General features: G+C 43.8%; 1 protein-coding gene across 7 annotated transcripts in view; it reads right to left on the bottom strand.

Moving 5' to 3' along the window:
- CAMK1D (calcium/calmodulin dependent protein kinase ID) overlaps positions 1-21,273 on the bottom strand; it is a 503,116-nt gene that overhangs the window by 193,671 nt on the left and 288,172 nt on the right. The window contains exon 1 of one of the 7 annotated variants that reach the window (XM_027073426.2): positions 20,264-20,696. The exons of the other annotated variants lie outside the window; for them this stretch is intronic. Coding sequence (XP_026929227.1) covers positions 20,264-20,352 — 89 coding nt within the window. The 5' untranslated portion in view covers positions 20,353-20,696. Of the gene's footprint in view, positions 1-20,263; positions 20,697-21,273 lie in introns of those variants that run through there. 7 annotated transcript variants of the gene reach the window in all.

Genomic DNA, 21,273 nt, shown 5'->3' with positions numbered 1-21,273 from the left:
CTCATGCTACTCAGTTATGTGATGAGCCTCAAAACCTTCCATCCCGTGTCTATCCCTGTAGAACCATGCCTGAAGGACAATGGGTGGGATGACAGGCTGGCCATGTGGGGGCTATCTGATGGCTGAAAACAGCTGCCAGAGGGACCCTTGGAGGCCTCTGTTTGGAGGTGTCTCCTGACAAAGCAGATGGTGGGTTCTGCGGTTATGTTTTATTTATTTTTTTCTTTTCCAAATGAATCACTGCACATTCTACGCTGTGCGGCATGAGAATAAGGTGCCTGGGAGAAAGGAGTAGGTGCTTACCTACGAGAACCTGCCAAAGAACTGGTCGAGCCCCACAGAAAACAATTGTTTTTAACCATGATGAGGTTGAAAGTCATTCCCGAAGAAACAAAACAAAAAGCTCCTCTGAGCGGATACAGCGCAAGCGAAGGCCCTCGGCAGGAGGCTGGCTCAGCCCATAGTCACGGCACCCCTGTGAGGCCGGAGGTCCGGGATCTTCTGTCCCAGGGCAGGTGGTGCCAAACCTGAAAATTCTTCTTTCCGTGTGAACATCAAACTTACCGGATCACAGCCTCAGACAGTCCAGCAATTGCAAAAGGTCAGAGCGTCACTGGGCCTCCCCTTTCCAGAAGAATGGCTCGGTGATTTCTGTGGGACCAAGTTTCTACAACAGCCCTTGAGTGGGCCGCTTAATGATGCTCATTGCTATGAAGCCCATTATGCCTGATTGCTCCACAGTGTTACACTTGAAGTTGACCTTCTCCAATATAATCTTGTGTGGAGATGGAAGTCACTGGCCAGAAACCTCAGTTATTTGAAGATCACTGTTGCCACTCTTGCTTCTCAGGGGCAAAAATGACAAACTCTTCCATTCCATTCACCTCTTCCCGTAAGACCAACAATACACTCTGTTGTCTACTTTCCTGTTGCCCCCTGGCATCTCTCCCAATCCCCCGCTTTCTCTCCCAGAATTGAACATGCCACTCTAGGGAGAGAACCAAAAGAAGAAAAAAGGAGTGGCTTCTCAGATCCTAGCACACACATCACGGCCTATCTCCCTATCGGAGCGGCTCACAACCCATGCACTGCAGGTCAGCCTCGTGGGGCCTCACGATGGGGCCTACAAACCGATGCTCCCCCTTCTAGGCCAGGCTTGAGACAGCAAACAGCGACAAGTCTCACGGGCCATTGGAAGTTCTGGGTTCCAGCCTCTGAACTTCTCAGACCCCAATTTCCTTCATCTCTACAATGGGAATAACTACCTCTGACGGACTTATTTCAGGTTGCTGTGAGGTTCAAATACACGTGGAGACCGTTACATCGGGTGCTAGCCTACAGTAGTGTCCCACGCAATTAGGATACGATCCATTCTCCCTGGGATGGCCCACAAAGCCCAACCAGCCCGGTCCCACGAGCCTTTCGGACCACTCAACCTCATTGTGCATCAGCCATGAACAGGGCTCTTCCTGTTGTCCGCTAACCTCCAAGGATACAGCACCCCCCCCACCCACGTGAGGCTTTCACACTCCTATTTCCCCCTGAATCCGCATCCCCACATTCTTAGCTGGCTTCTCACACTTAGCGATTCTGCTCAAAAACATGACATTCTCTGATCCCCTACCCAAAACAGTCACATGGGAAATGGGGAAGGGACTGGGGCCAGGTACTTTCTGGAGGGAGGTGAATCTTAAGCTACAACATCTGCAAATCTCAGAGAAGCCTGAAATAGAGTTTGGTGTGGCCTTAATCAAATAGAGACCTCAACCATCAACCAGGGGGCAGGGGCATCATTCAGGCCAGAGACGGATCAGTTCCGCTACACTGGTGACCACCAACATGAAGGGTTCTTTCATTTACTCATTCGTTCAACAAATATTTCCTGAGAACCTCCTGCATGTGGGGATAGAGACGGAGACTTTCTGCTCTCAAGGCGCTTGTATCCTACTGGATAAAACTCTCAGAGAATGGCAAATGCATAACCTCAAGCAGCTCTATGCCATCATATCCGTTTGTCTCCTTCCTACCCCATGATCTGAACTGTTCCCCGTTGTGAACAATGATGGACAATGTCTTGATTTTTTTTTTTACCACATTCAATAGAACAAAACCCGTTTTACTAAGATTCACCACCGCCCTTCAAATACCGACTCTCAAAACTCCTTTACTGACAAATATTTTGCACGTGTAAAAATTGCTGTGAGATCAGCAAGAGAGAACTTCAAGGGGTCTGTGCTGACCTCTGGAGATTTAAATCATGACACACTTTCAAAATAAAGTCTTTTTTTAAAGTTCATTTATTATTTTGAGAGAGAGAGAGAGAGAGAATGTGAGCAGGGGACGGGCAGAGAGAGAGGAGGGACAGAGAATCCCAAGTAAGCTCTGCACTGCCAGAGCAGACCCCGACACAGGGCTCAATCCCACGAACCAGGAGGTCATGACCTGAGCTGAAATCAAGAGTCGGATGCTTGGCCGACTGAGCCACCCAGGCGCCCCTGAAAATAAAGTCCTGAATGCAACCTCAGAACAATTCCTCTTGCGTCACAAGATAATGAACCATCAAGTACCAAGAAGAATCCTAAGAGTACAAGGCATAGTTTCAGCTCTTAGGGAATGTTCACTTGAAGGCGAGACATGCCGCAGGGGCTGCTTTATCCCCAGTGGTGCATCTTCTTGGTCCCCCTGCTTCTTCATCCACCCGTCCTCACGTGTAAACTCGGAAGGCTCTACCAACTCTCACCCTAAAGACAGCAGTTACAAAGTGCCATAGACTGTGCTATGCGGGAAGTTGGTGCTACGGGGTCTCAAAGAAGGGAGATTTGGAGGAAGCTTAGGTCATGAGGGAAAGCTCACCGGCAAGACGAAGAAAGTTGATCTCGCCGGGCAGAACGTACACAAGGAAAGAAGAGAAGCAGGGTCCTAGCCATGGTCACGGTGGGGGGTGTTCATGAGGAAAAGCAAGACAGAAGGTCCAGAGGTACGCTTGCCAGTGAGGAAAAGATGTGGGGAAGAAAAAGGGGTGTGACAGTGATGGAACGGAAAGCCAGGGGATAAATGGCTCCAAGTACCAAGGTGAGGAATCTGGGCTTTGTTGTTCAAATCCTGTATCCTTAGGGTTGGAAAGGACTTCAGAGATCATTTGTCCGAAAGATACCCAAAAGCAAGATAAAAGCCCACTTTTGGGAGCTGTCCTGGGGTCCCTGCGAGCTCACTGTCTAAGGAGCAGGTAATCGGTACACAGTGAAACAGTCCTGCCTCTGTGTCCCCTTGCTCTGGGATGGGATGTGTCCCCAACCATCCAAGCTAGGGAGCCCCTAACAGGGTCATGGGCACCCACCTCCTCCTGTACCTGGGGTCCCTCACTTTAGATGACACTCCCAACCAACACTGGTACGAGCCCCAGAGAAATGGAACATCACAACAAAACCAGGAACCCGAATATTTCCCCAAACAACACCTCAGATATCGTTAAGAGTCATCGTTTGGCACTTTTCTGCAAGATACTGTGGAGGTTGAAACAAAACCAGAGGTAGAGAATATGTCCCCATCTGTAATGACAATAATCAAGATCTTCCCACACAATGAGCTCTTTACTTAACAGCCACACAGAAGGCCTCTAACTTCTCTCCGTGTGATGTTCTGACAGCCTCAACGTGGGAACAGCACACAAGAGTTCTGGAAGAAGGGACAAGCCGTTAGCTCTGTTTCTTTACTGGTTTTACTTCATATATAAATATGTTTATTGTCATCTTGGGCTTTCAATGCCTTGGAACAAGATGTTTCCACGACATCAAGTGGAGTGCAAAGTTTATTGCATAAAGTTACGGTTTTTGAAATCGCAATAAAATAAATCCCCTGGTAAATTAAGTGGAAAGGCAGTATTTGTTGTGTGCTTTCTTTGTTTTAACTAACAAATGAGAACTCAGCATCTAATAAAAATATCCCCTTTTGAGTGCAGACCACTAACGCTCTGTTGTTTTATTTTTGTTCTATAGATCCAGAGCAAATGAATTATTGTGAGGCCAAGAAAGTCTACTGGACCCTTGAATATGTTGTGGAACATTTTACCTCTTCCAAGGTTCTGCACATTTCAGAGCAACATCCTAACCCCAGGGAGCTCAAATGGGGGGAATACATCAGAACCAAGTAGAGAGAGCTTTTATTAATGCAAATTCCAGGACCCCACCCCAGACTTAATGAGGCAGGATCTCTGAAGGGGGGCCCACGGGTTTTCCTCAGTGACACCTACAGTTCAGAAGTATTGCTCAAGACAAAGAAGTTATTTTCTAACTGTGAATTTTAGCCTTTAATGCGCTCTATGAAGAAAATGCAAAATATGGAAACATCCTAGTATTCCTGGAAAGAAACCAGCATAGGTTTTTGGATGTGAAGCTCTCATTTCTTAACAGAAAGGCTCCATCGGTTCACCCCAAAGGAGAAGAAAGGGCCCAGACTCTCGGAGAGAAGGCAGAGGACTGGGACAGTAAGGGGCTTTCCACAAGGGTCTAGAAGAGTCTACACTAGTTAAACTGTGCTCATTTCTTCCAACGCAAGTGGCTCAGGGCTGTGCCTCCACTAATTCTGTAACAGCAGGTGGTGAGGCCAGTCCTCAGCACGCCCTGAATAATCCGCTGCACATGCCGTGAATCAAAAACGCAAGAGGAGCCTCAAGCTATTGGAGCCCAAACCCTGGTGATAAATGTTGCGGGACAGACGAGGGGCAAGCAAGGGCTGCGATTAAGGCTGTTTCCTGGACGTGAGGCAGGATAAAGTACACTGGAGACTAATTCTGAAGGGCTCTGAAGGGCGGAGCAAAGGGTCTGAACACCTCCCAATTAACAAGCATGCAGCTACCAAGGGGTTTTGCCTGCACAGAGGCTGATGTCAAGCGGCAGGGCAGTCGTGAGGGGCACGGACTCTGGAGCCAGGCTGCCCGGAAGTGAATCCCAGCTCTACAAATGCCAGCTGTGGGCTCTCGGGCAAGTGGCTCACCCTCTCTGTGCCTGGCCTTCCCACCTACAACATGGGGATAATAGGAGTACCTACCCCCTCGGGCTGCTCTGATGACCAACTGAGCTTGTATATGTGAAGAATCTGGAACATAGTAACAAAGGGGAAGCTGAGTCTGTTTAATGGCATTCAGCTTGTTCCACCGATTGATACATCAACTCATGTTATCCTGATTACACTATCCAGGAGAAGCCTCTCAGGGGGCGGTGATGATCTTGTGATGTGACACGGAGGGAAAGGATGTGATGGCGGCACTGGCCGAGAGAATATGTCGCGTATGAAGGGGAAGAGCTCAGCTGTGCATCCAGAGGCCTGGGTTTGAATCCCAGCTGGGGGCGGGGGGCGGGGGGGGGGGGGTGTGTGGCTCTGGGCTTTACTTAACCTCTCTCTGTTCTGCTTCCCTCCACCGTCAAAACGGGGGCACTCTCAGCATGACGCCATGTTGCCAGGAGGATCAAATGCATGAGCCGTACAATATAAGGTTATGTAACACAATAAAATTATATAATAATAACACAATACATATTGTTGTCCATATCACAGCAATGTCAAGTGCTCAGAGGGGTTTCTGGCCAGGAGTGAACAGTCAGCACCACTGAGGTCCTTGTTACACTGATAATGGAAGTCAGGTGTTCCTGTGGTTTTTAAAAAGTCACAGAGGCGCCCGGTGTGGTTCGGTCAGTTAAGCGTCCTACTCAATCTCTGCTCATGTCATGATCTCCCGGTTCGTGAGTTCGAGCCCCACGTCGCACTTGGCTGTTAGTGCAGAGCCTGCTTGGGGACCTCTTCTCTCCCTCTCTCTGTCCCTTCCCAGTTTGCACTCTCTCTGTCTCTCTCTCAAAATAAATAAATACACTTAAAGAAAAAAAAAAAGTAAAAAGTCACAGAGGGAGAGGGACGCCTGAGTGGCTCAGTCGGTTAAGTGCCTGACTTCAGCTCAGGTCATGATCTCACGGTTCATGGGTTCGAGCCCCATGTCGGGCTCTGTGCTGACAGCTCTGAGCCTGCTTAGGATTCTCTCTCCCTCTCTCTCTCTCTCTTCCCCTCCCCAATTTGTGCGTTCTCTCTCTCTCAAAATAAATAAACTTAAAAAAAAAAGTCGCAGAGGGTGAGAGGGAGCTAGCTACCTGTGTTATTTACTAACCCCCCTCACTCAAGAAATGCTGTAGGTGCTAGTGACCCTGTGGTGAGTCAAGGGCAGCCTGGCTTCACCACTTGTGTCTCCCCACTGAGCACAGCAGGAAGGGCATCACTGAGCTGGGGAAGAGTCATGGGGAGGATGGCCCAGGGCCCCAAGCTAGCACATGGCTTTACTGTCACAGACATCACCTGGCACCCTCCCTCCCACCTGCTGCAGAAGACAGGCTGTCCTCACTGCTCTGGGGAGGACCCGTTCACCTCTGGCGAAGCTGGGCCGCCCGTGGCCAGGATGTCAGAGAGCTCTGTGCTGCACCTAGAACCCAGTTCTGACGCTCAGCCCTCCTGCACCTCTGCCCGCTGCAGGCTAAGGCCTACTTGGGATTCTCTCTCCCACCCTCTCTCTCTGCCCCTGTCCCCTGCTCTCTAAAATTAATCATCATCATAATTGTCATCATCATCCAGCAGTATGTATCAAAACTTACTATTGAAAAAATAAAAAGTAATCTTCTAATCACAAATACACTGCTTAAAATCATACAGCATGCTCCGCCCTCCCGGGACCCTAATTTTCTCACTTGGAAAATGAAAGGGTCTCCAGTGCTGGTGGGAGTATAAAGTGCAACCAACTTTTAGAAAATGAATCTGACGATGTCTATTCACATGCAAGACATACACACCTTGGATCCTATAATCCCATGCAGGAAAATCTTTCTGGAAATAAAAGAGCCCAGTAAGAAAGGACAGGAGTAAGAATGCAGGAGGATGTTTATCCAAGTGTTATGTGGAGAGGCTAAAACAAAAATAAAAATCAGAAGCCAACCTGAAAGTCCATCCACAAGGAAATGGTTGAATAACTGATGGTATGTTCGTTTGCAGTACACGATGCGGATCTTATTAAGGAAGATGAGTTGGGGGCTTTCATTAGGCGCAGCAAAAAGACAGAGGAGAGGAAGAAATTACCTATTGAGACAGGTCAACAAAACCGAGGCAGCAGAAGCAGATGGTCAAGTTGCAACTGATTTGACAGACCAGCAGACCCAAACCTAAGCCCAAGGCTGGGACGGGGAGGGAGGCGTGGAAAATTAACACAATCGGGGCTGGTTTGCAACCCTGAACCCCAGAAGGCTCAGGAATTGAAGGCGCCGGGTGCCTCGAAAGGTTGGTTTAAAACCAAGGGGATGGATCCGTCTTCAGAAGGACCATATAGACCCCCGGACTGTCTCCCTTGAGCAAGCCCAGGAGGTAAAGCCGAAGGTTCGCTCTCCAGAGAGGCTGACGAGGCAGACTCGGATGTGGCTGAGGGGACACCGAGAAGACAGGAGACTGAATAAAAGTCCCAGCCTCACTCAGCTCCCAGACGCTGGGAGCCAACCTCCATCTCCGCCAAACAAAGACACGGGATGTGTATAGCAGCTTCGTTCATAACTGCCCAAACCAGAGAGCAACGAAGGTGTCCTTGAGCAGATGAATGGATAAGCCAACTGTGGTACATCCAGACAGTAGAATGTCATTCAGCACTAACAAGAAATGAGCCATCAAACCACAGAAAAGTCATGGAGAAGGCTTAGCTGCATATTGCTACGTGCAGGAAGGCAATCTGCAGAGCCTGCATGCTGTGTGATTCCAACTATATGATGTTCTGGAAAAGGCAAAACTATTCTGGCAATAAAAAGATCAGTGATAGGGGATGGGTGGGGAAAGAGAGGAAGGGGGAGGAAGAGAGAACTAGAGATGGAGGACAGGGGACTTTTAAGGCTGTGAAACTATTCTCTGTGATATTGTAACAGCGGATACAAGTCATTACACATTTATTAAAAATCCATAAAATACAACAGGAAGCGTTACCCCTAATGTAAACTATAGACTTTGGCTAATAATAATGTATCAATATTGACTTATCAATTGTAACAAACGTATCACACTAATGCAAGACATTAAAAATAAGAGATACTGTCACCTGAAATTAATGTAACATTGTATGTCGACGTTAAAAATAAGAGATACTGTCACCTGAAATTAATGTAACATTGTGTGTCAACTATACTCAAATAAAAATTTATTTTATTTTTCTAAATTTTTTTTTAATGCTTATTTATTTTTGAGACAGAGAGAGACAGAGCATGAACGGGGGAGGGTCAGAGAGAGGGAGACACAGAATCCGAAACAGGCTCCAGGCTCCGAGCTGTCAGCACAGAGCCCGACGCAGGGCTCGAACTCACAGAGTGCGAGATAGTGACCTGAGCTGAAGTCGGCTGCTCAACCGACTGAGCCACCCAGGCGCCCCAAAATTTATTTTTAAAAAAATGGGGGGGGGTGCTGGGTGGTTCAGTCAGTGAAGCGTCTGACTTTAGCTCAGGTCATGATCTCACGGGTTCATCGGTTGGAGCCCCGCTTTGGGCTCTCTGCTGTCAGTAGAGCCCACTTCAGATCCTCTGTCCCTCTCTCTCTCTGTCCCCGGTCTCCAAAATAAACATTTAGAAAAATAGAGTAAACCGAGGGTGAGGGTTTACGAAACTCTGTACTTTGCACTCAATTTTTCTGAAAACCAGTAACTGCTGAAACAAATAGTCTATGGATTTTTTTTTAACTCACAATGAGTCATGACTACATATGCACTAAAAGAGCTAAAATTAAAAATACAGACAGCACCAAATATTGATGAACAACTAGACTTCCCTTAGCTACTGGAGGCAATGAAAATGGTTCAACCACTTTGGAAAACAAACACACAACCTACCAAGTTACCCAGTTTTGCCCCTCCGAACGATTTGCCCCAGAGATGTGAAAACACATCTACACAGAGACTTGAATACAAATGTTCTATAACAGCTTTAACATAAAAGCCCCAAACTGGAAAGAACCAAACGTTCATTGACAAGTGAACAGATAAACACCCTATGGTATGTTTATACAGTGGAACACTAGCCAGCAGAAAAGAACAAATACAGTAGCATGTAATTCAGTATCATTAACATTATACTGAAGGAAAGACACCAAACAAAAAAAGCACACGCTGTTCTAGAATAGGCAAAAATAATTTATAGTGGGGGTGCCTGGCTAACTCAGCTGGTAGAGCATGTGATCTTGGGGTCATGAGTTCGAGCCCCGTGCTGGGCACAGAGCCTACTTAAAAAAAATAATAATACTTTATAGTGAAAACAAAATCAAGACAAAAAACCCCCTGAGATCAATGGGTGCCTGAGACAGAAGGATTAACTGGGAAGGGACACAGCACTTTTTTTTTTGAGGCTATGGAAATATTCTATATTTTGATGGGGCTGGTGATTATCTGGATGTATACAATAGTCAAAAGCTCACAGAACCATATGCTTTATATGGATGCATTTTATTGTACATAAATTAAACTCCAATAGAGTTCATTAAAATGAGAAAGATAAACAAGGTAATTATTAAGTCCACAGGAAAGAAACAAAAAACAAACCACAAGAAAGAAAATGTAATCCTAATGTACCTCTATGATTTTGTTGTACTATTTATGTAGTCACATAATGTAAACACTAATCTTAGATTTAATCATTTAAGACGTGTGTGTGTGTGTGTGTGTGTGAGAGAGAGAGAGAGAGAGAGAGAGAGAGAGCGCATATCTGTATTTGTGTGGTTAGATAAAAAAGCTAAATCCTGTTCTAAAACGGATGAGTCAAGGAAAAATAGTAGAAACATGTTGCTTAGAAATTTGGGGATAAATACCGGAAGAAACAGTTTAAAGAGTTCAAAGTGTGTTTCTCTGGGGACAGAGAATCCAAGAGAAGGGGACACTGGGACAAAGGGTTGCTATTACTCATTTTTAGTCTATTGTTACTATCGATTTTCAAAACTATGTACAAGTGTCTTGCTTTGACAGAAGTAAAGTTAAATTTTAAAATAATGCAGGGGTGCCTGGGTGTTTCAGTCAGTTAAGCATCTGACTTTGGCTCAGGTCATGATCTAGAGGTGCATGAGTTCGAGCCCCACATTGGGCTCTGTGCTGACACCTCAGAGCCTGGAGCCTGCTTCAGATCCCGTGTCTCCCTCTCTCTCTCTCTCTGCCCCTCACTCACTCACACTCTTTTTCTCTCAAAAATAAAATAAATATTTTTTAAAAATGTTTAATAACGTAGAGGCCCACAAGAATGTTCGTGACATACTGTGAAATGCAGAAAGCTGATTTTGGTGTAAACAGGAGAATGACACAGCTTTCACTTAAAAACAAAAACTAACAACAGAGGTAGATGAATTTAGGCGTATAAAGAAAAGAATGGTGAACAACAAAATGTTAACATTAGCTACCTCAGAGGGAAGAAATTAAAGATTACAGAGGCAGTGTGGTAGATTATTAACTTTTTCCATATACACTTCTGCATTACCCGATGTGTTATAATAAATGTATGTTAGTTTTCCTATCAAAAACTCAACAACAGCAGCAAAGCTTGAATAAAAAGGATTGAACTGGCTGATCTCTAAGAGTCATACAGGTGTAATTTGATAAAAATATGGGACCCCAGCCTAATCTCTACTAAAAGTCCAGACTTACTGTAATGTGACTTTTATCCCAGACAGGTCCACGTGTAATCTTAGCAAATCGTTTAAAGCCTCCAGTGAATCCACAGATGGCTTCTACTATACTCTGACATACCAAATCCGAGCAATTGGAAAGCCAGCCCGTCACAGATTTCCAGGAGGCGTCAGACAGTTGAAGCAGAGCGTGTGTCTGCACACAGGGAGTTCTGGGTGAGGGGAAGGAAGGTTCTGGCAACCAAGGTCATGCGTCCATGGAGGCATAGTCCTGGATACTTTACCTGATATGCCATTTAATTCTCACAACAACCATCAAAGGAGCATGATGAAGAAATTAAGGCTTAGGGGGTTCCAGATAAATGGGAAGAAACCACGTGTCACTCTCACCTCTCAGCAGAATTCACGACCAGCTGAACGAGCCTCACCTGGACCAGGAGATTTGTTTTCCCTTTTCTTTTTTTTTTTTTTTTTTAATGTTTTACTTACTTTTGAGAGACAGAAAGAGAGAGAAGGAGAGAACACGTAGGGGAGGGGCAGAAAGAGAGAGAGACAGAATGTGAAGCAGGTTCCAGGCTCTGAGCTATGAGCACAGAGCCCAATGCGGGGCTCGAACTCGTGAACTGCAAGATCATGACCTGAGCCGAAGTCAGATGCTTAACCAACTGAGCCACCCAGGCACCTGGAGATTTGTTTCTCTAAGTGAGACAGGACCCCCTGTATAAAAGGAAGGGAGGAAGGGGGGAAGCACATTTTGGTTACTGCCATCTTTTTTTTTTTTAATTTATTTTTTTAATGTTTATTTATTGTTGAGAGAGCGAGAGAGCGTGAGGGAGGGAGGGGCAGAGAGACAGGGGGACAGATGATCCGAAGCAGGCTCCAGGCTCTGCGCTGACAGCAGTGAGCCCAATGTTGGGCTCGAACTCAGGAACCTCGAGATCATGACCTGAGCCGAAGTCAGATGCTTAACCCACTGAGCCACCCAGGCACCCCGGCTACTACTCATCTTGAGTTTGTCATCTCTAAAGCAAGGAACATTCCAGCCTAATGGGAGCACCCTGATGTCCCCACACAGCCCTCACTGCTGTGGGCCAGGTTCTTTCCTACTTTTCAAACACAACTCACTCCTTCCTCCCTACTACTCAGGCTATTTCAGGAAGAAAAATGGACTTTGGCCTTACTTCTCAAAACCCGTTTTCCGACCAACTCAAATACCTCCCTGACCAGTGCAGCCATGCTTCTCTCCTTTCCCTAGAGCAAACTGGTGAGGCACAAGGGCCCAGGTGCCAAACTGATAGGTTTTGAAATCCAGCTGTCCACCTCCGCCCCCACCCAACCCTTGCAGGAGGAAGGAGTAGACCTATTTTTCCTATTCTTCTGCTAAGTACAAGTGAAAACCCTGGGCATTAGATATGAAACAAACATAAAAAGATGCTGCTGGGTGGAGGGAAAAAGGCAGACTGGCTAGTCACCTCAGGATCTGAGGCACAACATGGTGGTGACCTCCCTGGGTTTTCTCTGTGCTTCATATATCCCAGATTCAGAACTGGGAAAAGTGGCAACCCAGAAACATCAATGGGTACAGACTGAAAAAGCCCAACAAAGCCCGCTTTCTCTCTAGCCAAAGGACTAGGCTGGCAGCAAGCTAGCAAGACAAAACTTTTAGACAATAACCACTTGACAACAGCTAAATAGCACAGAAAAAACATGTGGCCCATCATCGCCCATACCAGCAAAGGCCAAGTAGGGAACCTAGACTTCTAACCTTGTGAGGCTATACCAAGGTGCCTCACCCACTGGCTAGTAATAAGGGCTGCTCCCATCCCCTGCCCCTATCTTCCATGCAGTGTCAGTGGAAACCATACAGATAGGCTAAACTTTCCCCCTTACCCAGCAGTAATGGTAGCCACCCTCCCAGTAAGGAAACCTAGTGGTGAACTGGGACCTCTATCTACCTCCACCTGGCAGTAATCAGGTAGCACCCACCCCCTGCACCTGCTAAAGTAGTGCCAGAAAAGCCATCTAAAATAGAAGGTTTTAATAGTATCTAAAGCCTCATAAGACAATACAAAACTGTCCAGGAATCACCAAAAAAACAACTTTTAGGACTAAAAAATGAGTTCAGCAAGATCTCAGGATGCAAGAAAAACTTGCAAAAGTCAATTGTACTAGCAGTGAACACATGGACACCAGTTGAAAATACAATATCATCTACAACCCCTCAGAAAAAAAATACTGAGGTAACAATCCAACAAAACATGGGGAGGACTGGTATAATGAAAAGGACACAGTTCTGACTAAAGAAATGGAGAGACATACCATGTTCATGGAATAGCAAATTCAACATGGCAAAGATGTCAATTCTCCCCAGATCAATATACCAAATTAACACAGTGCCTATCAAAATCACAGCAGGATTTCTGTCAATGTAAACAAGATTATTCTAATATTTACACGTAAAACAGCCAAAAAAAAAAAAAAACCCTAGGATACAGCTAAATAGTAATTTTGAAAAAGGAGGATTTCTCAAGAGAAGTGGGAGGAATAATACGACTTGAAAGACTTACTATCTAGCTACACTATCAAAACAGTGTGGTACTAACAGGGCAGTAGACACACAGCCCAATGAAACAGAACAGAGAATGCTGAAATAAACCCACCTATATATACCCAATTGATTTTTGGTAAAGGTGCAAAAGAAATTCAGTGAAGAAAGCCTTTTTAACACATAGTGCTGGGGCAAATGGAGCAAAAGGCAAAAGAAGAAAATATGGAAGCAATAGGCAAGAACAGCAAAAACCATGACCAAAGTCTCAGGCCTTATAACAAAAATGAACCCAAAATGGATCATGAGGTTACATGTAAAAGTTAAAAGTATAAAACTTTTAGAAAAAAAAAAGGTAAAATAAAATTTTTAGGATTTAAGTGTAGGCAAGGAGTTTTTAGATTGGACACCAAAAGCATGACAGATTTACTATATATATATTATATATATACTATGTATATATTAGACTTTATTAAAATTAAAAACTTTTGCTTTGTAAAAAAAACCTTGTTAGGAGGAAGAATGACAAGCTACAGAGCGGAAAGACTATCTGTGAACCACATACCCAACAAAGGGCTGTCCACCCCCTCAGTCCTATATACTATATACAGTGTATATATATATATACACTCACAATATACACACAGTATATACTATATATATACAGTATATATACTCAGGCTATATACTGTCATATACTCAGAGTGTATAAAGACCTTTCAAACTCGACACTAAAAAAGCAACCAATCCAAATAGAACATGGGCACGAAGAAACACCTCATCAAAGAAGATAAATAGATGGCAAAAATACACATGACAAGATGTTCAACGGTACTGGTTATGAGAGAAATACAAATTGAAACTATAAGAGACCACTGCACACCTATCAGGATGGTTAAAATAAAAAATAGTAACATCACCGAATGCTGGTAACCCAAAGGAGGTGGATCCCTCGCTCACTGCTAGTGGGAATGCAAAATGGTACAGCTACGCTGGGAAAACAGTTTGGCAATTTCTTAAAAACCAAACATGTAACCACTATATAACCCAGCAGTTGAACTTGTGGGCATTTATCCCAGAGAAATAAAAAATTATGTTCACTCAAAAACCTGTACACTGAAGTTTATAAGCAGTTTTATTTTTAATAGTCTAAAAAATGGAAACAACCCAGATGTCCTTCAGGTGGTAGGTGGCATAAACAGACTATGGCCCACCTACTCCATGTAGTACTTTTCAGCAATAACATGGAATGAACTACTGATACGTGTGACAACCCGGAAGAACCTCCAGAGAAGATTAAATGACAAAGAAAATCCCAAAAGTTTATATATGCAGGCATAACATTATGATGCTAATTTATGTACATCTATACATGTTAATTACACATATAATTTCATAACATTCTTGAAAAAGTAAAACTATAAAAATGGAGAACAGATTACAGGTTGCCAGGAGTTAAGGAGAGAGAGGAAACAGAGAGAAGTAGGTATGTTACAAAAGGGTACCATAAGGGATGCTGGAACCTTCTGTAGCTTGTCCGTAGCCATGTCAATATCCTGGTTGTGACACTGTAGTACAGTTTTGCAAGATGTTACCACTGGCAGAAACTGGACAAAAAGTTTCATAGGATCACTTCGTATTATTTTTTTGCAATTGCATATGAATCTATAATCGTCTCAAAATAAAATGTTTGAGGTTTATTTTTTTTTTACAAATCTAGCTGTGTGCATTTGGTCAAGTTATTCTAGGCCTTTCTATGCTTTTTTTCCTCGGGAGTAAAACAGAGGTGATAGAAATAACACCAGCCTCATGAAATTATTGTGATTTGTAAAAGTTCCCTAGACATTAAATATTTAAACAGAGCTTAGCAGATATTACTCAAAAAATACGAAACACTATCATTTAATCAATAATTCACAAGTATTTATTGACCACCTGCTATATGCCAAGACTCAATAATTTCTTTAAAAATGGGGATCTTCGGGCACCTCAGTTAAGTGTCCAACTTCGGCTCAGCTCATGATCTCATGGTTTGTGAGTTCCAGAACCGTGCTGGGCTCTGTGCTGACAGCTCAGAGCCTGGAGCCTGCTTCGGAGTCTGTGTCTCCCTCTCTTTTGGCCCCTCTCCTGCTTGCACTCTGTCTCTTTCTCTCTCTCTCTCTCAAAAATAAATAACATTTTAAAAATAATTAAAAATAATAAAAATGGGCATCTCATCTTGACAGGTAGTGCTACACAGCAGTGAAAGCATAGGCTTTGGCATAAGCAAGCGACCTGGATTTAGAACCCCAGCACTATCATCACTCTTGCTGTGCATCCTTGGGCCATTTACTTAACCACGCTGAACTGCTTTTTCTTTAACAGTAAGATGGAGTGAATAACACACACTCATAAGGTTATGAGGACTGACATGATGCATGTAAATGCCTGCCACATTGCAAATCATCAATAAATGGTAACTATTTGCATGATGACTCATAGAGTCTCTTTACTGTTACTTTCTTCTCGCATGCATTTTAAGGTTGAGAATATATCCCTGTTTTTTTGTCATGCATCCCTCCTGACACCTAGGATAATGTGATACACACATAAAGTGCTCAATAAGTACTTATTTAAAAAAATAGAATAAACATTGAAAATTATTATTAATATATGTGGTAGTAATATAATTATCAATTAATAACATAATTTATTTAAAATAATATATATTATTTTAATATGCAATACAATATATTTTATATTATATATTTCATATATAACTATTATTAATTAATAATATAAAATGATACATTATTAGAAATTAAAAACTGGCAATCCTTAATGAAATTAATGAAATTAAGTATACGTATGCCTTCTCCTGAATATAAGACCCAAGGAAGTTCCCCCACAAGCCCACGAAGGGGCTTATACAAGGTTGAGCATTGTGATATTCCTCAAGGACGCAGGACACCAGGGCAACCCAGACATCCACCACTAGGAAGATGGAGAGTAAAATGGAGCGAAAGCAGCTGAAAATCAGTGAACTAGAGGGAAATATAGTCACATGGCCAGATGTTAGAAACAGTGTGAATTAAAAATAGTAAGAGACAGAATGGAGTTTCTTTGAGAATACCACTCATGAAAATAAAAACACAAACTCGGGGCACACTGGGCTGGCTCCATCGGAAAAGCGTGTGACTCTTGATCTCGGGGTCATGAGTTTGAGCCCCACGTTAGATGCAGAGACTACTAAAAAATGAATAAACTTTAAAAAAAAATAAACAATGAAAACACAAATTCATTCACACACACACCACAAAATGACAAATTTTAGGAGGACGCGCATGTTTTAAAGAGATACATTAAATCCATCATGGTGGCTATCAGGGGATAGGAAGAACAGAGATCAAAGACGATGAAGATTTTTAAAAATCATTAACACAGAGAAGAGCCTAGAATCTGCTGCTAACGACAAGCTAGAGACTGGATGAAATACTTAAGCCACCTCTCAATATTTGGGTCCAAAACAACATGAATCCATATGAAACAAATAAATATAAACTGCTCTGTTCCAATTATTGATGTTATGCAACAAAACCAGTGGTTTGAAAAGCACATCGCTCCCTCTTCCAACTTTGAAAAGTCACTATGAGGATTTCAAGAATTTTGCCTGTGGATACAGCATTTCAGGGACACTGGTATTTTCTTCTCATTTCTGTCTTTTGCGACCATCCAATATTTTCGTCACTGGTGAATCAGAGACCTGCAATCTGGAGGAGCGAAAAATGATGTCCAGGGGTCTCAGCATCTGGAAAAGCTGAAGGAAGGGTATGTGCACCACTCAGGGTCCTTTGCATTTGGTTTCAGGGTCAGAACCCAGATGCAGGTGGGACAGAAAATTACTTTTTTCCTCAAAGTTAATATACAGCTCTTCAAGAAGCAGGAGATACAAGTTGCCCGGCCATGGTTTCCTCAATTGCTGGCCATCAGCACACTTACATTTGTCTATCAACACAGTGGCTCATTCTCTCACTCCAAGGAAAGGCTGAGGCTAATTAATACATTCCAGGAGGAAAACGTGATGATTGGTAATACCTACCATAAATGATGCCAATGTGAACAGTGGGAATTTCTGGAATGTGGGATTCTGAATGTTTTTCCTCTTTCTCCCTATACCCTTATCCTAATTGGAAACACGCCTACAAAACATGCCTTGCTTTGGTCATTGTGGGAAAATTTTTTTCCAAAAAGAAATAATAGCATCAGTTTATCAGTCAGAAGGCTTAAAAGAGTCATGTTTCCTTGGCACCCTAGAACTATATTGCAAAACATAAATGCATTTTCAACCAATAACTATTCTAAATAGTTACTTAGGCCACGTGTGTCCTGAGGGAAAAAAGTCCACTACTCACCCTGCTTATGAGATGCCCATGGTGTAAAGGGCTTGGATGATTAGAAGATGCCTTGAGCTCCTGTGACGGGACACAGCCAGAAGCAATCCCAAGGTAAATCTCTGGCCACCAAGTCTCCCTGCCCTGCCCCCAAAACACACAGGTGATTGATTTAAAAATACGACCAAGTGGGTGTCATGTGACTTAGTGGTGAAGTGTGTGGACTTGGGAGGCACATTTTCCCGGGTCCCCACTCTGGGTCTCCACTCTCTCATTGTAAAGCTTTAGTCAAGATATTGGCCCGGTCTGCCCTTTGGGTTTTACTGTGATGGGTAGGTAAACACAGTACCTATCTGAGAGGCTGATTTGAAAATTAAATGAGGTAATGCATAGAAAGGATTTAGAACAGTCTGGAGAATGGGAAAATCACTAAATGTTAATTTCCATAATAACTTATCAAGACAATTTAAGTTTCATTATTCACTCAATTTCAAAATATTATGTAAGAAACATAGGGGCGCCTGGGTGGCTCAGTGGGTTAAGTGTCCGACTTCGGCTCAAGCCATCTTCTCACGGTTCGTGAGTTGGAGCCCCACGCAGGACTCTGTACTGACAGCTCAGAGGCTGGAGCCTGCTTCAGTTTCTGTGTCTCCCTCTCTCTCTGCCCCTCCCTTGCTCATGCTCTGTCTCCCTCTCTCTCAAAAAATAAACAAACATTTAAAAAAATCAAATAAACATTTAAAAACAAAGGAATATGTGTTTGCCCATAATCCTACTTCCCAAACATGAGAACTAATTTCATTTCTTTGCATTCCCTTCCCAATTTTTAATTCTATATCAAACACACATGCAGAAAGACAGTCCTTCCCTCAGTTCCATTTCCGAAGAGGGGGAAAGAACTTGAATAATTCTCTCCTAGAAATTACACTTGATGGATTCATTACTCAAATGTACTTCTATATTTAGACTGAAAAGGAATACAAAACCCAAAAAACCTTATCAAGAGTCAAAAGCAGTGACTTGAGCTTCTTCTGAGTTTAACTATCAGTGACACTGAGTCACCCGAGAGCATCTTGCCTGTCCCATTCTGCTTCTTCCTTCCCACCCTCCAGTCACAGGCTCCTGGCTCATCCCAAATACCCTTCTAGGCTCTTGGGCTTCCTATGCGCCACTCCTCAATCCTCCCTCTCAGCTGCTTCTACCAACCCTTAAAACTGACCTCAAACGCTACATCCCCGGAGAACACCCATTGCCTTGATGATTAGTCACCAAATGAGTTTCCCTCACCACATTGTGTCGTGATTATTAGGGCACAGGCTTTCTTTTAAGATTGGAGACTTTCAGCTGACTCTTCCTGGTCAGCAGTGTTTAACACAATAGTGGTCTGGCTGCTACTCCAAGAAGCAGAGGACAAGAGATACCGCTGTCTTCTTGTATTTTTGACAGCCTGGAGCCTTAGACCACTTCCACGTGGGTTTCTGCACGGCCGATGGGCTGTGTGGGGCAGGAGCACACAAATGCGCAATCAGTCACCTTCAGGAAGGCAGGATGGAGTGTCCCGGGGGTCTCTCACAGACCCCTCTCCGTAGGCTCAGTTACAACTTACAAAGCAGCCAGGCTCTCAAGTCAGCCAGAAAGGCAAAAATTATGTACATGATAGTCAAAATTTCCCTCGAAAATTCTTTCCATTGCCCATAAAGTAGGATGCACACATTTTTCTATATTCAGCCCATTAAACTAATACATATTTAGAACTCAGTAATATAGAAAACTACAGATATTGCATAATAGAGAGCACACGCTACGTGCAAAAAATAACTTCACAGTACTTTTAATCACATGAAAGAGAGATGCATATGGTTGAATTTGCTTTAGTTGAACGTGTACATAATGTAAATCCACAGTTTAGTATTTTCATCAGTGATCTCAGAGCAAGAGCAACTAAGTTTGGGCGAAACAAAAATGACATTCGTTGAGCGCCTGCTCCATGCCAAGCTCTGTGCTAAGTGCCTGTAAGTATTAACGAATGCCAGTGTCACCACCCAGCGAGGTCACAAGCACTATTATGATGCCATTTTATAGACGGGCAAACTGAGACATAGAGAGGGTCAGACAAGTGGTCAAGGGGACACGGCTGCTATGTGGTCTGAGAACCCGGCAGTCTGGCTCCCTGGCCACGCCCTACGCTGACTGCCTCCCTTAGCGGCTGTACGTTGACGGAGACCGTGTGCGTGTGGTGGTGGTGGTGATGGAGATCCTGGGGATTTCAGTTGAAAACAAACTCAAGTAGAGCAAAAATGTGACGTGCCTGCCAAAAAAGCGTGATTCTTGAACCACTTCAACACTTGCTCCAGAAATGGCAAGGAGGGGTCCTATTGTACGTTCACTGGAAAGATCGGCTCACATCTGAAGTGTTGGGAGTCAACTCCAGTGATATCTCTAAACCAAATACTGAGGAGACGAGCAGGGGTATGGAAATAATACTTGATGGGGGAAGGAAGCGACGAACGGGGGGCGGTGTGAAATGTGGGAGAGAAACCCCGAGAAGCAGAAGAACTCAGAGTTCCAGCATACATGCTGGAATCAGCCTCCCGCACTCATTGGGCAGGACACATTTTCCTTTTTACCACTCGGTTTTCTCCCCTGTAAAATAGGGGTATTATTGCTTACTTTGAAAAATTCTTACCAAGATGGAATGAGGTGATACACTAAGTCCCACGCAGAGCACTTGACCCACAGTAAGGACTCAAAAAAATTATCCATCGCTGTCAGCATTATGACATAGTAACAATGGGAAAAGTCTGTGAAGCCAGGGATTTGAGCCTAAGAATGAATTTCCTCATAGTTAAACTGTCCCAAAATAAAGGATGCTGCCTTAGAAGGTAGTAACTTCTCCGTCACTGGCCGTCCTGTCTACAACTTGGCAAGTTACACCCCGACACTGGGGGGTGTTACTCAGATGGTGGTCTAGGAACTCCTCACCTGACATTTTTATGCACCAATGATTCCACAGCATCCCAAGTACCGTTACATATCCCAACCAAAAATAGGATCAACAGAGGCATAAAATATGTAAAATTTATGCCTTTAGCTTCAGTTTGGTTTAGGTAAATACCCTCAAATCTTACCATTCTTCTAACGGTTTTTCACTTAATTTTTTATTCTTTAAAAAAAAAAAAAAGACATAGCCAGTCGATTTGGAAGAAAGGGAGTTAACAAAGCTAAGTGGTCACTGTCAACAAGAAAAAAATCCCTCTGACCCTCCACAACCGTATGGTTAGAAGCACTAAAGGAGATTCTAAAGTTTCAAAACAAAGTTCACAGTTTCCAAGGCCACACTTCACACATTTTAGATGATGGAAATGGGCATGAGGATTCTGATCAACACTGTCCTGTGTTCTCTGCGGCTAAGGCTGTGACATTCCCGCTAAGCGGGGTGCTGTCAGGAGCACCAGCCACCCAGTTTCAGGAGCCACCTGTCACACCTAGAGACCAGTTTGGAAGGGAGACTTTACTGCATATGGATTCCCAAACCCCTGTCTGCAGAAAGAGCTTTTTAAAAGTTCCTCAAAGCCCTGAAGTTGCTAGAGGAAGGGCTTATTAAGGAGGCTGAAATCTGAGCCCTTGGAGAAGGCTCGGATGAATTATGTAGAACCTATAGGGAAAAGTGGGTGTTCAGCCTCCGGCTTTATTCAC

The sequence above is a fragment of the Acinonyx jubatus genome, chromosome B4 (assembly GCF_027475565.1).
Source record: "Acinonyx jubatus isolate Ajub_Pintada_27869175 chromosome B4, VMU_Ajub_asm_v1.0, whole genome shotgun sequence".
NCBI classification, from domain to species: domain Eukaryota; kingdom Metazoa; phylum Chordata; class Mammalia; order Carnivora; family Felidae; genus Acinonyx; species Acinonyx jubatus.
This window is presented reverse-complemented; position numbering and strand designations above follow the sequence as displayed.